At 37.3% G+C, this 16,938-nt stretch overlaps 1 protein-coding gene across 11 annotated transcripts in view; it reads left to right on the plus strand.

Annotated features, from left to right (window-relative positions):
- The window catches only part of LOC122549861 (uncharacterized), a 73,638-nt gene extending 57,655 nt beyond the window's left edge, over window positions 1-15,983 (plus strand). For 9 of the 11 annotated variants that reach the window (XM_043690002.2, XM_043690003.2, XM_043690008.2 and 6 more), the window contains 3 exons: window positions 1,336-1,437; window positions 8,921-9,044; window positions 12,172-15,983. In XM_043690002.2, the coding sequence (XP_043545937.1) occupies window positions 1,336-1,437; window positions 8,921-9,044; window positions 12,172-12,377 (432 nt within the window). In that variant the 3' untranslated portion in view covers window positions 12,378-15,983. Of the gene's footprint in view, window positions 1-1,335; window positions 1,438-4,867; window positions 4,930-8,920; window positions 9,045-12,171 lie in introns of those variants that run through there. The other 2 variants (XM_043690014.2, XM_043690012.2) reach the window with 2 other exon arrangements.
- The last annotated feature ends 955 nt before the right edge of the window (window positions 15,984-16,938 follow it).

The raw sequence follows: 16,938 nt of genomic DNA on the forward strand, positions 1-16,938 counted from the left end.
AAAGTGGAGTCGCAGGTAGATAGGATTGTGAAGGCGGCGTTTGGTATGCTTTCCTTTATTGGTCAGAGTATTGAGTACAGGACATTGGTTAGGCCACTATTGGAATATTTCGTGCAATTCTGGACCTCTTCCTATCGGAAAGATGTGAAACTTGAAAGGGTTCAGAAAAGATTTACAAGGATGTTGCCAGGGTTGGAGGATCAGAGATACAGGGAGATGCTGAACAGGCTGGGACTATTTTCCCTAGAGCATCAGAGGCTGAGGGGTGACCTTATAAAGGTTTATAAAATTATGAGGGGTATAGTTAGGATAAATAGGCAAAGTCTTTTCCCTGGGATTGGGGAGTCCAGAACTGGAGGGCATAGGTTTAGGATGAGAGGAGAAAGATATAAAAGAGACCGAAGGGGCCACTTTTTCATGCAGAAGGTGGTACGTGTATGGAATGAGCAGCCAGAGGATGCGGCAGAGGCTGGTACATTTGCAACATTTAAGATGTATTTGGATGGGTATATGAATAGGAAGGGTTTGGAGGGATATGGGCCAGGTGCTGACAGGTGGGACTAGATTGGGTTAGGATATCTGGTCGGCATGGACGGGTTGGACCAAAGGGTCTGTTTCCATGCTGTATATCTCTCTGACTCTATATGGAGCCCATGAACTATCTTAACCTTCTCTAGTTCAGAACTGATGAATGCAACATGCTAAATGCCAGATCCATGATTGTAAAGGGAAAGGACTCCTGTGTAATGAGGTCTTTTGTGCTGCCCCATGTTTTTGGCTTTCCTGAGTCAAGGAAGTTTTGGAAAATTGAAACAAATGCATCTGCTATCTCCGCATCCACTTCTTTCAAGATGCTCGGATGAAGTCCATCAACTTGTGGTGACCTGTCAGACTTTCAATCGAATAATTTTCTCAGCATCCTTGCCCTGGTAATTGTACTTTTAAGTTTTTCCTTGCCTTGCAGTGCATTATTTACAAGTATTTCTGCTCTGTTTGTTTGTGTCTTCTGCAGTGAAGGCGCACACAATTTCTGTTCAATGTGTCTGCCATTTCCTAATTTCCTTATGTGTATTGATTTAGACATTGTAGGTTTAGAATAAATTTAAATCAACAATCTCTTTGAAGTGTTACACTCAGCCTGCTGAATGGTATTTCAGGCGATAGTATTCCTGAAAAAGAAGCTGAGCAATTACACCAGTGGGAGGAAGTCACATATGGATTACTGTGACTAGTTCTGGTTACTGAATTCCCAACTGTACAAGAAATTGTTTCAAAGTTGAATAATTTATTATTCCTGAGTGAAGTGGGGAAATGTAATTTTGTGTTTATTTACAGCAAAGCTTTCAGATAAAAAGTGAAGATGATGCAAGTTTTGTTCTGAAGGTTACAAAGGCTTTCAAAGATGCATTGATCAGTTATTACCAAAAGAAGGAATCTGTGAGTATTTTGAAATTATTCTAATGGATAATCTATGAATGGCAATCGTTAAGGTGTCTCTTCCAAGTTGTGGTCTGTTTTCACAGCAGTTGCTGTTTCTGTTGTCAGTGGTAATATGTGATTTGCTTTGTAGCTAGAGTGTTGAATTTTAATTTCTGGCAATTGATTTCAGCATTTTTGCTCTACACCAATGCTGCAGCTACGCATGGTTAACCTCAATGCAGTCACCAAGAACAATCTGCTGTGTTCTCATCCAGTAATTGGAATGAGCTTCATCAGAACTAAAATGCCATTCATAAACAACATTTCCTTCAAGTTGTGCAGCTGCATGGCAACATCTGGCCATGCTCAGCAAATAGAAGTTAGAATGAAGAAGCAACATCAATGCTTTGACATGTGGCATTAAATTCAATGTTTAATGTCTATACTTTATCTCTAAGCTTTCGAGCACAGAAAAAGGCTTTTTGATATATTGTGCCATTTTCCAGCACCTGGCTCGTAGCAATGTATGATGTGGCCTCTCAAATGCTCATCTAAATGCTTCTGCAATGTCTTGAGGGTCCCTGACTCTACTGTTTTAGACAGTGAGTTCCCCCAGATGATGATTTTTTTCATCATATCCCCTCCAGGCTACCTGCTCCTTAATTTAAAACTTAGTCCCTTGGTTATTGGTCCCTTCACAAAAGTGATATATTTCTTCCTAACTGTCCTATCTGTGCCCATTCATAACTTTGTGCAATTCAGTCAGGCGCCTCATCAGCTTCTCTGCCTGAAGGAGTACAACGGCAAGTTATCTTGTCTCTTCCATTTTGTTAATTCATAGGTCCTTCTTTAAGCATATGACACAAGTTCTTATTGCAAGGTTTGTGAAGGTTTGTAGCTCAGGTTGAGGTTTAGGGTGTAGGTTTGCTCGCTGAGCTGTAGGTTTGGTATCCAGACGTTTCATTACCTGGCTCGGTAACATCATCAGTGGCAACCTCCAAGTGAAACGAAGCTGTTGTCTCCTGCTTTCTATTTATATGTTTGTCCAGGATGGGGTTCCTGGGGTTTGTGATGATGTCATTTCCTGTTCGTTTTCGGAGGGGTTGATAGATAGTATCTCGATCTATGTGTTTGTTTATGGCGTTGTGGTTGGAGTGCCAGGCCTCTAGGAATTCTCTGGTATGTCTTTGCTTAGCCTGTCCCAGGATAGATGTGTTGTCCCAGTCGAAATGGTGTTTTTTTTCCTCCGTGTGTAGGGCTATGAGGGAGAGAGGGTCGTGTCTTTTTGTGGCTAGCTTGTGTTCGTGTGTCCTAATGGCTAACTTTCTTCCTGTTTGTCCTACGTAGTGTTTGTGGCGGTCCTTGCATGGAATTTTGTAGATGACATTGGTTTTGTCCATGGGTTGTACTGGGTCTTTTAAGTTTGTTAGCTTTTGTTTGAGAGTGTTGGTGGGTTTGTGTGCTACTAGGATTCCAAGGGGTCTTAGTAGTCTGGCTGTCATTTCTGAACGGTAATGCAAAGACTAGAACAAACACCCCTACCAACCATCAAACCAAAAATCTGGGTCCGCCACGTAGATGACACTTTTGACATCACAAAACGAAACAAGATAGAAGAGACATTTAACATCATCAACAACACCCTCACAGGCATAAAGTTCACTAAGGAGGAAGAAACCGACAACAACTAGCATTCCTGGACGTCACAGTCGAAAGAAAGGACAAGGGAGAACTACAAAACCGACAAAACAGAAAACCGACAAACACTGACCAAATACTTAACTGCACCAGCAACCATCCCAACACACACAAATGAAGCTGTATCAGAACACTATTCCAACGAGCCACCACACACTGCAGCACAGGCGAACTTCGGAAAACAGAGGAGAACCACTTATACAACGTATTCAAGAAGAACGATACTCAAAAAATACAGTGCGCAGATTCCTCAAGAACAAGCCACGACAAGCAGACCTAACACAGCCAGAAGCCCTAACCACCTTACCATACATCAGAGAAGTCTCAGAAATGACAGCCAGACTATTAAGACCCCTCAGAATCCTAGTAGCACACAAACCCACCAACACTCTCAAACAAAAACTATCAAACTTAAAAGACCCAGTACAACTCATGGACAAAACCAATGTCATCTAAAAAATTCCATACAAGGACTGCTACAAACACTACATAGGACAAACAGGGAGAAAGTCAGCCACCAGGATACACGAACACCAGCTAGCCACAAAAAGACACGACCCTCTCGCCTTGTAGCCCTACACACGGATGAAAAAAACCACCATTTCGACTGGGACAACACATCTATCCTGGGACAGGCTAAGCAAAGACATACCAGAGAATTTCTCGAGGCCTGGCACTCCAACCACAACACCATAAACAAACACATAGATCTAGATACTATCTATCAACCCCTCAGAAAACGAACAGGAAATGACATCACCACAAACCCTGGGAACCCCATCCTGGACAAACATATAAATAGAAAGCAGGAGACAACAGCTTCGCTTCACTTGGAGGTCACACCTGATGATGTTACCTAGCCAGGTAATGAAACGTCTGGATACCAAACCTACAGCTCAGCGAGCAAACCTACACCCTAAACAAGTTCTTCTGATTGAATGTTTATTGTTCCCATATGCACAGTCCTCAGTTCATGATCACAGTGTGTTTGTAGCTGAATGATACCACTTAAGTTTAACACCAATTTAATGTGAGTTTATTGATGCTTCTCTAATCCAATACAAGCAGCCTTAAAAGTTTAATGGCATTTGTGAGGTAAGTATTTTGAGCTAATGTGCTGCTTTTGATTCGGTTAGCATTCATAGTTTAATTAAAAGGTAATTAGCAACAACTAGTCAATAATTCCTTTTACCTTTTGGAATGACGAAGATTTGAAAAATCTTATGATAAAAAGCAGAACACTATTGGTGTTCCGTTTATATTGATCAATTTCAAATTTCAGTCACAAGTGGTTTTATTTAATATTGCCTCCCACTTGCAGATTTACAGCATCCTCAGTTTTTTTTGTTTTCTGACCTTCTCTTTACTACTGGCTGTGATTCACTCCTGGATTTGGATTGAGATATTGGACTTCTTGTGGCTGTGGTTCAGTCTTTGGCATCCATCTGCAACCACTAGATGGAGTCTGGTCAATCTAATAGTAATACTATAAACTTTATTTGAACCGGCAACACTCGATAAACTGGCAAAATATATATACTTCAAATACCAAAAATTTGCTGTATCATAGTGATCTCTGCAATGTCCAAGGAGTCAGTTGAAGGTGGAAACTTGTGAGAGCTTGTAAGTGAGAAAGCTGGCTGCCAGTAACTTATTAAATGTAAAGTTGCATTCTCATTTAAGTGATTTATGCTGTAAATAAAGTAAAACAGTGATGTGTATACCCCCACATTATATTTCTGTTATTTAGCTTCAGTTTTTACAATGATTGCGTGGACCTCTTGATCAACTGGTACATTCCTGGTCCCACAGGTACTGGTTCATAAAAAGTTTGCTGTTTTAAAAAATATTTTTGATTGTGTGATGCATTTTACTTTGTTGATTATTTCAGCTAGGAATGCAGTGTTGCGCAGGTATGATACAGTATCTCAACATTGTTTTTACTGGGTAAGAAAGATCCCAAGGAAACAAACTCTGACTTTAATGTTAATTCTTATGGTAAACCACACTTCGCTTAAAGTCACAATTTTCAATTTCCCCAAAGAATAGGGAATTTGATATACCAAGTATTGTATCTTTCTACAATCACTATGTCAAAGTTGGAAAGAGGTAATAATGGCTCTAGCACTGCAAAGTACAGAAGAATTGGTTTGAGGTGGATTAAATAAGTGCTGTTTCCAGACTGTCATCAACTACATTGCATCAAAATTGTGGTGGCCCCAACTCTGTTTCCAAAATTATGAACTTGATTGTCTTATGTAAAAATTCAGAATAGCTGTTTCTAGCATGTATGAATAAAATGTCTGATTTTTATTAAATGCTTTTTATTAAATGATTTTGCTGTGTAATCCTGTGTAATGAGCAGGTCTTCCATCAGTTTGATGGAATCAGTTTTTTGTTGTTTTGTGTGCATCTGTTTTGCGCACTCTTCCATTCTTGACAAATGAATGACCATAATACAATGTAAGAGAAAATGCACCAAGACAAATAGAGCTCTTCCTTTAACAATTTTTCACAACAGGACAACTTGCAACTGAATGGATTCTGTATATGTCAAATTTTCCAAAATCTATCGGCACTGAAACTTTGTTATTAATTCTTAATACAACAAATCAGCTTGGTACACATTCTGAAATGTATTTTGTGCCAGGTGCAAAATCAAATTAGATTTGATTTCCTGCCTTATGAAAGGAATCATTCCGTACTAACTGGAATTAAAAGATGAAGAGGTTTTGTAAATGCTTCATCGGTTTTTGGCTGGGATGGAGTCTTTGTCCTGTGTTCAGTTCTACAGATGTTATTACCTGGCACTTCTTCTCAGTTGAGATATTAATACCAACTGTATCAGATCTCTGTTATATTGTCATCTCCTTGAAATCACTTGCTAAGGTAAAATTTGTGCCAACTAATCCTTTAGTGTGCAGACTATTTCCTCCTGCACAATTATCTGGATTGTTTCAGAACTGATGATCATTACTATTTTAGTAACCTTAGCCAACACAGGTAACTTAGATACTTTTAAATAGTACCAGTTCTTAAGATTGCTTCATGGAGCATTAAGATAAATATTCATGTTTCTGTTAGCTTTATTTTACTTCACCAGCAGAGCCAATTTTCCAGTGGTAGGCTGATGGTCCTTTGCTTGAGCTCAATGGAAAGAATGTAGCTTTTCTTTCTGTCCTGTATGGAGAGGAAGATGTTGCTTGGTATGTAATACTTCCAGGCATAATGTTGCTTTTTTTTTGAGATTAGTCCAATCTGGTAAATATCAACAGCCCTTTTCTTTCATCTCAATAGTTGCAGTTATGATATGTCTTCTAAATTCCAGATGAGGTTCTTGTGTAGGTGTTACTGGTGCTTTAATCTCTTGCAATCACTAAGCTTGCTGCCAATGCCTAAAATACAGCAATTAATTTTATCCCTATTTTTGGACTGAATTATCATGCAACTATTTTCGCGTAAAGGAAGAAAGAAAATGCATATGTTGTGCATTGCCATATATAATATCAAAAATGCTTCCTTTCCAAGAAATTATTTGAAAGGGTTGTGACATACTAAGCATACAACTAGCAGCCATTTTGTACAACACAGTTTCACCACAAAGACAATAACCTCAATGACCTGATGCAGTTTTTTCCTTAGTGTTCAAAAGAAAACACTTGGCAAATTCTGCATTTCACAAAGTGCAACGCAATTTGAACATTGACCGTAACAGAATGTTCATGAGGATAGCACTTGTGACGGTCACATTCTTCTGGGTTTGCTGTTGTGGAAGTCTATATCGTATGCTCAATCTTGGAACGGGATTTGAACTTGGAATATTCTAACAGTCCTCCCATTCATTCAAGTGAGATGGCAGCTGGAAGGTGTGCATTATCGTTCTGAATTCAGAAGCAAACTTTTGCAAGAATCTTAATGTGCAGCAGAGAAGAGCAGCCAGTTTTTGAATTTGGTTCGAGAATGATTAGGAAACAACCCAAACTCTGCCCAGGTTCAATTTAACTGTGCCGATGGAAGGAGGTTTCCCGATTTTTACTTTGGCTTACCAAGAGACTTATCTCCAATGGTTCTTTTGTCGGGCTATACATATTGCTCTTGATTTCAGTCGAGTTCCTTTGTTCTTTTAACATCTCTACAACTTTATGCAAGTTATTTATTTCCCTCCACTGTCGCCAGAATGCTTCAAACTGCTGCTCCTGCTCTAAAATTCAAACTAGTTCTTTTCAACATTTAGGAAAAGTAAGATGGTTATCATCGTTCTTGGGAATATAATCTTAAATAAGCTTGTTGATATGTTACAGTTGGATGAACTTTCTCAATCTAGAAGTCTGCTTCCTTTTTTCTGCATAAAGGTATATCGTGAAGTGGAATTAAATCTTGAGTAGACCTGAAAGATGGCTAACTTTTCTGTCAGAGCTGGAAATGTGTTGCTGGAAAAGCGCAGCAGGTCAGGCAGCATCCAGGGAACAGGAGAATCGACGTTTCGGGCATAAGCCCTTCTTCAGGACTTTTCTGTCAGTTCATTTTACTGTTGATGCCCATTCTGATTTGCAGTGCTGATGTTAAAATGATCCACACCAGATACAATTTCTGCACATCGAATAGCTGTCATGTTAACTATTTTAATTTACCGTAACAAAAACAACTAAGCTAAATCTGATGTCCTTTATTCTGAAATTGCCCATTGTAATTAAGCACCCAATCACATACCTCATGCTAATGTGGAATATGGTTTATTAAAGTTTTAATTTCAAACAAGTTTGGGGTAGTATATCCCAATCTTCAAAATATTCTTTGTTTCATTTATTTTTTCCCCACTTAAACTTTGGCAAACAGAAGACAATCTTTTCTTTCATATCAGTGAGTTTTTGGTTCTTGATAATTCTGTTCATAATCTCATGGTTGATTTATGTGAGGCAATTGTATTGGATACTTTTGAGTATTCTATTAAAGCTTTCACTCCTGGCCAATGATACTTTACAGAACAACCGAGAAGTCCATTGAGTCTTGCAAAGCTATCATGTGCAAAAGAAGTTTCATATGGTTAGTTGAAACTTAATATCTTTAGAACTCTTATTGTTTGTAGGAACTCCTGCCAGAAAGAAAATGCTGAATAAAATTAGCGTTTATTGCAGTATTTTACAGGTATTGTTGTTGAACTCCAGATAACTGAAGTCATTCACAAGCTAACTTGACTCCCAGATAATTTTTCAAGAATATGCTCATCTTGAGCAAGTGGAGAGTTGTATACTGTGATGATTTCATCAACTTCTCCTTTGCTTTTCGAACAGAACTGCTGCTACTTTCTACCTTGTTCTCTCTGTGCAGTCTTGAAACAGAATAGGAAATTTGTCTCAATTTTAATATTCTTTGTTCTCCCATTGATGTATTGATCACACTACAAACTGGATCTTTCAAAGACGGCTTTTGGAAGAAAACTTTTTATTTTGAAATTTTCGCTTCAGTTTTTGCTGCTAATTCCACAATTAGCTTTATTTCAACTAAATTGAATAAAGAACTTTTGAAAATCAGTACTGCTTGGGATCTGTTTTTATTTGTTTCATTGAACTCAAGTTTCATATTCTGATCTCAAATTGATTACCAAATTGATGGATAATCCCAGTGAACTTTATTTACTGTCAGCCTAAAATGCTTCGACATTTTAAATTGTAATAAATAAATTAGACTAGGTTTCTTCTTTTGGAAAAAAAATGTTCTTATGCTTTGTTTTTAACTAAACAGTGTCTAAATAGTTCTTGCTGTATCCCATTTCAAACCTTTTTTCCCTTGCCCAACCTCAAAGGACCCAGTCATGAGGGCTACATTGGATCAGAGAACTGCAAGATCCATCGGTACACCAGATGACTATTCCAGATATAATCCTGATGCATCAGCTTCTGCAGTACGAGGCTCAGAAAGCCCCAGAGGTAATTCAGATTTGAAAATTATCAGCAGCATCTCTATTTACAGGTGCCATTAGACAAACCATATTACCTCTTACCTCACTGGTTTCATTGCATTAAGTGTGGTTGACCAATTGAGGATTTTATCTGAAATTTAGCTTGGATTTTAAGGTAAGTAGGATAGTAGCAATTGTAATAGACAGCATCTGAAGCTATCATCAAAAGCCATTGAAATCCTCGTTTCTATGCTGGATCATAAATTCAGGTTCTTATAATTAGCTGGGACTTGATCTGCTTTAGTCAATCTAGTCCAACCTTTGGATTAGTTTAAGAAATGCTATCTGAAGGGCATTTTTCTACACATGAACCTGTGCTCCTCTCTGCCGTATCAGTTTGGTTCAAGGTCATGGACCCAACACAGGGATCCACATTGTGCAAGAAACAGCTGACAAAAGCTAGACTAATCAATTGCTTTTGTAGATTAGCTAATCTTGGGTGAACATTCAGTTGCCTGAAATCCATATATTTATCCATGATGGGTTTACTTTGCCTTGGGAATAAATGCTCCAAGTGGATTTGAAGCTGAGTTTCCACCTGCAAAATTTACCCTCTGCACCCTGCAGTTGGAGTGAATCTTGTTTTTTCATAATTTGAAAGCCTCAATGTTAAATCATGTAGAGGCTATAGAGGCACCACCATCATCAATGGGTCCCAATATCTTTAAAAACTCCACAGCAATATTTTTTGCTGCAATGATCTTGGATACATCAGCTGCTGAAGATCCATCTTTTTTTCATGCGTATCTTGGGGGACAGCTGCTGTTGCTGGACTTGAAGTTGTACTTTCAGCTACAAAATCTTCCCATTCCAACGTCAAATTGGAATGTGCAAGAGCTTCACTGGTTCTTTCAGACAAAATTGTTGAAGTCATGCACACAAGCAGTACCAGCTGTTGGAGGCACTATGATCATAATCAAGCAATTCCATACATTTTTGTTGCGATCATCAAAATACTCTACCCTAACATTCATGAGAGAACCTAACAGAATGCTATCTTCTGTATCAAGGAAGAAAACCATTTCTTCATGACATGGGAGTTTCCTCAGCCTTTTGTGTCAAATTTCTTGAGCTTTAGTGAAGAAATGGATTCAACCTTGTATCACTTTCACATCAAGAGAGTGTTGTCAGTGGCATTCTGTGGTAGTCAGGTACTGATTGCATTTGTAATGTCAGGGATTGTATAGAATCATAGACTGACGTTTTTGAAGGTTTCATGAGTTGTCCTTCTCCACTTGCCTTCAAATGCATGGAGCCAGTTTGTGTTCCTGCAGGACTTTTTTTCTGGCCAGCTACGGAGTGTCAGCACCACCTAACTTTATCAGGATTAAGCAATGCAGAGAGATCACAAATCTCTTTGAGTTCCACTTTTCTGGAGCTCATCAAGGAAGCACAAAAGTACCTTTTACATAATGATAATTGGGAGAAGGTAATGGTGCTTGTGATTTTCTGCATTTGCTGAGGCAGGGTTTTCCAAGTCCTGTGTCTCTTGATAGTGAGTGCATTTAATCAAGATGCCTCTTCAAACAATCTGTAGGTTTGCTATAGTTTGTTGAACTATAATAACTATATCGAGACCCTGTGCAAAATGGTGTTTGACAGTCAGCAGAAGTCACTAATTTTGCATAAGATGCAATCCATGAGGAGCATAGAGCACTCTGGAAATGTTCCAGTTCCCTTTTACTTCTAATTAATGAATTTTTATAAATTTGTTCCATTGCAAGCTTGAACTACTAGCTACTGAACACATTCCCCAAATGTTTTTCCTCCATCTGAAAAGTTAATACGCTAGTGCATACTTTTTATTCAGAATCATCATGATGTATATTGACATTTGAAGTCAACTAAAATACATTTGAAGGCATCAATTTACAACTGAAACTGAAATTCAGTTGGCCCTTTTTTGGCTAGTTCCTTGCACTTCAAATGTGCTTATGCATCTGTCAATTGTTACCAAAGGTTTGATTATTTGACTAAGAACTGGTAACTTGGGACACTTCAGAGACTATTCAACACAGGCCTAAAGTCCACCACATAATGGTGAACCTACTTTGAAGAAAGGATTCTCTTCCACTAGTTTTAAATACCCTCACTTCAACTGAAATGTGTGCTAAGAAAATGGAACATTCTTTTTGTTCTAGAGCACTATGGAATGGTGCAGTGGCGTACCTACTACTTTTTAAATTAAAGCCTGTGATTGAGTCAGAGACACCAATGCTGCAGGTTTCTCTCTCAAATATTAAATGAGCATTCTGATGGTGTGGCACTAGTGAGTAAAGGGTGAAACATAGTAAGGTAATTACACCTTTCACCCTAAAGATCTGCTTCAAGGACAGAAGAATAGTATTCTTCCTGCACCTGTTGCTGGTAATTTCCAAGGGCAGAGACGTAGACCTATCCTCAACCAAAGGAAATCAGAACAAATATTTCGAGATCCAAGTGCTTGAGGACTGCTGGTCTCATAGTCACTGCACCCTGAGGGATTTAGCCTCAAAGATCTACCCAAAGATGGCCAAATATTTGTGCCATCAAGTGCCACTAAATGTTACCACCATACAAGAATACTGCTCAAAATCACAGCTTTTACATTCAGTGGGTTGAATGCATATTCCTAACTCAGGAACTGCTTCAACCAGATCTGCATACAAGTGCAAGATGTCAATATAAATAGAACTATGTTCTGTTCTGAGCTTTTCTAATCTAGCCAGTAATTGGACTTATCTCTGTCCTCTATTTAGGCTTTGTATGGCAGAGAACTGATGAAAACAACAACACATAATTCTTGATATAGCATGTGGAATTTGTTTCTATTAATCAGTTTTAACATTGTGTGGTGTTTCAGATTTGGTTTGTCATTTTGATACTTGTAGCTGTCAAATCTTGGAAACTTTAGTTTATTTACCATTGGTCAGATATAAATGCTTCCTTTGTCATTGAATTAAAAATGCAATCTGTTGTGCTTAATGCTATCTTCCATTGCTTGCTCTATAATAGGATCTTTTGGTAGTGTCTTACTATAATTTTTTCAGACTTGGCATCACAATCCATGTTTATTGTAACAAAATCTATTCATGTTCTATTTTAATTTTTTTTAGGTGGCTATGATTGGAAACAGGATACATTGGCAACAGACGTGAGGCAATCATTTGACTCCTCATCATATCTATCCTCTTCTGCTGCCAGAGATTTTGCAATGTATCCCTCTTCAGGCAGGGACTATTCGTCAGATGACAAATCTGGGAGTCAGTATATGAACTGGGGCACAAGTGTAAACTCAGCCAATACCTATTTTGGTCGCTAAGTTCATTGCAAGGGTGTATAAAGAGAATAAAGGATGGTTGGGCACTGTGTTCTGAATGCAGCAGAGCTATAGCAGAGCCCAAACCAATCTGTTAATGTACATCTTTATTCAGTATCTTCTTCCCTCACCTTCCATTTCGTTTTATTTAATGTTGTGTACTTTTTGTATTTGTTTCTGAAATGGGCACCATATCTTTTAAAGGTAATGACTGCAGATCTAACCCATGCTCACAATTCAACTGAAATTCAATGAAATAATATACCACTGGAGCCCACCCACATGTAGTGCTTTAATAGCTTGCATTCTTTTCTCATCAAACATTAATGTGTACAGAAATTGTTGCCCTCAAAACTTTGTTTCAGGAGTGCAGTGTTATTTTTATTTCCCAAGTTTCTCTGTTCATCTTATAAGTGCAGGAACTAGCATTCGTTGATGGAAGACCCACATTATCTGTTGACAGTTAGACCAAGATGGACATCATAGAAGCTTCATCCTGTCCATGGAAGTCAGGAAGAAGGTATTATTGATAGATTGGAATGGGAACCCTGGATGCCAACATTCCTATACTGGAGGGATAGTAAGCAATTGTCGGAGATGAGATTAATCATTTGTGTAGTGACCTTTATTTCAGTCCAGAACCATATGTTATATTTACTTAAATTAAATGAGAGAGCTTTTCTACAATTCTGTACTCCTCATGAATTTATACATATAATGCAACCAGCAATTATATGCATAAGCCAATTAGAGATCGTTTAACTTGCATCTGGTATTTTAATGTTCAATTCCAATGGTAAGAATTTTTCAAACAAATTAGTCATAAATTAGAAGATAACTATATCATCCCCCAATGACAGAAAGCTTTAGAGACTGCTGTTTTATTCAATAACAGTGGCATTATAACATTCAGCTCATTATCCCAGTTTAAGTTGCTTTGACACATGCCAGTAGGTGATATAATGTGGAGAAAGAAAGGGTGGGGAAACTAGATTTGAGCTAGTATTGATATGGAAAAAATGCTCCCACTCTGAAATTGTCGACTGGGAAGACTGAAAAAGGAAAACTTATATTTATAATACTTCCTTAAAAGAAAAGCTTTTCCTTGACCAATGTTGACTTGCCTGACAAGTATGCAATTGCTAAAGCTGACCATTGATGCATCAGTTCATGGACTTTGGTTTGGTAGACATTTTAAGCAAAATAATGACTACAGATGAGTTTCACGATACTTTAATCGACAGTCAAATTTAATGCACAGTAAGTGATGCAAAAATGTAGCCAAGTTAGACAACCTGTCTAAATCTACAGGTTAATGAACATCTTATTTTTCTTGCTACTTAAATAGCATACAATGAATTATAAATTGTCCTTTACAACAATTTTTGAATTTGTTGGTGGGGAAATGCTGCATGTTCATTTGGGTGAGTGTGGCTTCTTCATTTTGAGAAACCTCCTCAATATATTCAGAGAAGTATAGAAAGACAGTTTCTAGATTACTTATTGAGCGTATTGCTGTATTATTTCTAATATGGAATAAATATTGGAGACTAGAGGCACTTGCGCTTTAGGCAAATTCCTTTTTGGAATTTTTGTTAATGTTGTTTGATTAGCTTGATTACCACTTTAAAAACTTAAGTTTAAGAATGTGAGTTCTTGAATACCGAATCGAAATTTTCTTCAGCTGACTATATTATTAAATGCAAGTGTTTGTTAACTGTTGTTTGAATACTGTATTTTCCCTGTAGCTTTTAAATTATACATTTTATGCATTACATCTACAGCTTGTAGGAAATGTTTAATATTAGACAATAGAATTGGAGTAATCTGTCTACTTTGGAGTAGATAAGTAGTGAGAGTTTTATTATATTAATACAAAGGTTTTTACCATCTTAGATTTGCAACTGTGATGTTTGGCCTGTAAATCTGTTTCGGTTCCAATCATTTGGCATTAATTTAAATTTGTGTGCATTTACAATTCAAGGTTTAATGCATAAGTGAATTATGTTCTTGAGAATAATGGTACTGTTTTGCAAACTGTAATTAAACAGTATTTCCATTATTTAAACTATATACATGTAGAAAAAAAGCTTTCCATACTTGAGACCTGATGAACAGAGCTTTTAAAAATGCATTTTGTTTTCCATTCAAACTTGCAACCAAAGTACTTTAATGATTATGCAAGTGGGTCCACTTATTGCTTAGTCAATTATTCTTCCATGTATAGTAACAAGGTTCCAAGTTCCGTTCTAAGTCAGTGTTGAGTTATCCAGCCTTAATTAGGGCACCATAATCAATTGTGGCATCCATCAGTTAGGAGGGAAATATTGACAGAGGTTCCTGTTCCTGATCACGGTTCAAGGATTCTTGCTGAAGTGTTTGCACAACAGGATTGACTTTGGTCAGAGCTAATCTCATACGGAGTGTCTTCCTGCAGTTGATTCATTTGCCGATGATCACTGTAAAGACTTGTATGTATAATGACTAATTGAGTTGGTAATGAGCAGCCATGAATTATGAGGATGGAACAGAATAAAATTACTAAAGAGGTTTTAAAGAAATACAGTATTTTGCATCTCCAAGCCTTGTGCTCTAGTAAACAGACAACTGAGGAAGAATGCATTCTATATTACAGCACAAAATTGAAGTAAGTTAGTGTTGAAGTAATTGGTTGGAGGGAATTAGATCTTATGGTATGATCTGAGTTGGGCAAGTGTTAGAACAGAGGCTCCATCCTTTGCCACAAAACAGTCAACACGTTAGTGAATTAGATGTTTTGGGTCACAAGTGAAATCAGTGTTTGATTTTGGGATCCAAAGTATGTTTGGCTTGTAGTTATGGAGTTATCCAGGCAAACTTACAGCAGAAAAACTCATCAATGAAATGTTAGTTTCTTCACAGATTGAAATTGCTATTAAATGCCAATACTTGTATCGTAAAATATAAGACACCCTGTAGTAATTTCCCCATAGGTGCACTCTACATTGGTATATAACTGAAGTGAGGGAAAAAATTAAAAATTACATGGATTTTTTTTATAACTAGGCTAGTTTTCAATATGCACGTTGTATTCTTTGGCCAAGTCAACAATTTGTGATGTGACATGTACCTGAAGGTCATGAAGTCTAAATCGTATCATATGCTAAGTTAATTCAGAGGATATTAGATCATAAAAATAACTTCTTAGGTACATTGGAATTTTTCTCCTTGTTTGGAAAGTTTTTTGGAGATTAATTATTTTGAATTTCATACTTCATATCTTTCCAACTGAGTATAGTGATTGCAGTTACGATCAAATTGTCTCGAGAACGTTTTTTTTGCTGTTATTTTTGCATTGATTGCATGGCTAAGTGGAACGAATGCTATTTTCGGTGAAGAACGATGAATGTCATTTTGTGAAAATTGTACATTTACTATCTTTTAAAAGTTTTGACGCTAAGCAATAGTAATGCTCAAAATGTAAAACTGCAGGAGAGGTGATCTATGTTCTATTTCTAAAATTTTTGAAAAGTTTGAATGTGTTTCATCATTGTCTAAATAATTTGTGTTTTTGCTTCTTTGTTTCTGTGACCATAAAAGGAATCGAAATAAATAGAAAATTGAACATTGTATACAGAACATTTTCTCCCTTACTCAGAGTCTGTAGTTAAGTAAATATTTGGTATTTCAAATCTCTCAGGAGAGCTGGAAAGACACAAAGCTATTATTGATCATTTTTGCAAAATAAAACAAACCATTGTTCCCTTATCAAGAATTAATAAACATCAATAGTTTCAGGAAAAAAATGAAAAGTTGGAAGTCAGCTATAATGTTAGACACTGTTACTCCATATTCCTAAATGTATAGTTCTTAATTCCACAAATTATTATAAATTCTTCTGGTGGTGTGGGTAAAAAGCCTGGCAAATTACAATCTCTCAATTCAGTCTTTTCAGCCTGGCAAATTACAATCTCTCAATTCAGTCTTTTTTATTTGGGCTGAGCTCTGCTCTTACTTGCATGGTTTAGTTGTGTTTGTCCTTCTCAACTCTGCTCCAAAGAGAGACTGGTCAGCATATTCATGGCCACCTGTCAGACTTACTATAGACCACAATCTCTTCTCAGAACAAAGTATGTTCAAGTACTTCTTTATTGCCATACCAGCCCCAATCTCCCCTTCCTTCTTGGATAAATAAATTATTTACTGGACTTTTCAAAACTTTATTTTTCAATCCCAATTGCTTATCATTCAGCCCTTAAACTCTCTCCCTACAAATAATTATTGTCTGGTGTTTACTGATGTGAATGTTACTTTAAACTTAACTGTCCAAGTTATGAATATTGTCCAAGTTAGTGAGTTTTGAGAAGATTTGTAGCTCAGGTTGAGGTTCTGGATATAAGTTTGCTCGCTGAGCTGGAAGGTTCGTTTTCAGATGTTTTGTCACCACATTAGCTAACATCATCAGTGAGCCACCGGTGAAGCACTAGTCGTATGGCCCGCTTTTTATTTATGTGTTTAGTTTTCCTTGGGTTGTTGATGTCATTTCCTGTTCTTTTCCTCAGTGGGTGATAAATGGGATCCAAGA

This window comes from Chiloscyllium plagiosum, unplaced genomic scaffold, assembly GCF_037043375.1.
Source record: "Chiloscyllium plagiosum isolate Xiang-an unplaced genomic scaffold, Cpla_swu_hap1 HiC_scaffold_5, whole genome shotgun sequence".
In the NCBI taxonomy this organism is placed as follows: Eukaryota; Metazoa; Chordata; class Chondrichthyes; order Orectolobiformes; family Hemiscylliidae; genus Chiloscyllium; species Chiloscyllium plagiosum.